The sequence below is a fragment of the Eimeria mitis genome, genomic scaffold, assembly GCF_000499745.2.
Source record: "Eimeria mitis Houghton genomic scaffold, Emh_scaff1235, whole genome shotgun sequence".
Taxonomy (NCBI): Eukaryota; Apicomplexa; class Conoidasida; order Eucoccidiorida; family Eimeriidae; genus Eimeria; species Eimeria mitis.
The window spans coordinates 3,929-4,327 of NW_013568364.1; the positions used below are offsets into that span (position 1 = coordinate 3,929).

Sequence of the window (399 nt, forward strand, 5' to 3'; positions counted from 1 at the left end):
TTTTATTTTTTATTTTTCTTTTTTTTTTTCTTTGTCTGTCTCCTTTTGTCTCTTTTTGTTTCTTTTTTTTTGTTTTATTTTTTGTCTCTTTCTGTCTCTCTTTGTATTTATGTATTTTTGTTTTATCTTTCTTCTTTTTCATTTACTATTATTTACTTTTTTATTTTATTTATTTTATTTATTTTTTTATTTATTTTTATTTTTTGTTTCGTGTCAACAAAATAAAAACAAATAAAAAAACGCGAACATGGATATTGCTGTTGCTGCTGCTGCTGCTGCTGCTGCTGCTGCTGCTGTTGCTGCTGCTCCTGCTGCTGCTGCTGCTGCTCCTGCTGCTGCTGCTGCTGCTGCTGTTGCTGCTGCTGCTGTTGCTGCTGCTGCTGCTGCTGCTGCTGCAGC

At 34.3% G+C, this 399-nt stretch overlaps 1 protein-coding gene across 1 annotated transcript in view; it reads right to left on the reverse strand.

Moving 5' to 3' along the window:
• Positions 1 to 399, reverse strand: part of EMH_0032520 (uncharacterized protein) — a gene marked incomplete at both ends in the record, with an annotated part of 4,486 nt that overhangs the window by 2,744 nt on the left and 1,343 nt on the right. The window contains one exon of the mRNA XM_013494644.1: positions 242 to 397. Coding sequence (XP_013350098.1) covers positions 242 to 397 — 156 coding nt within the window. The remainder of the gene's footprint in view (positions 1 to 241; positions 398 to 399) is intronic.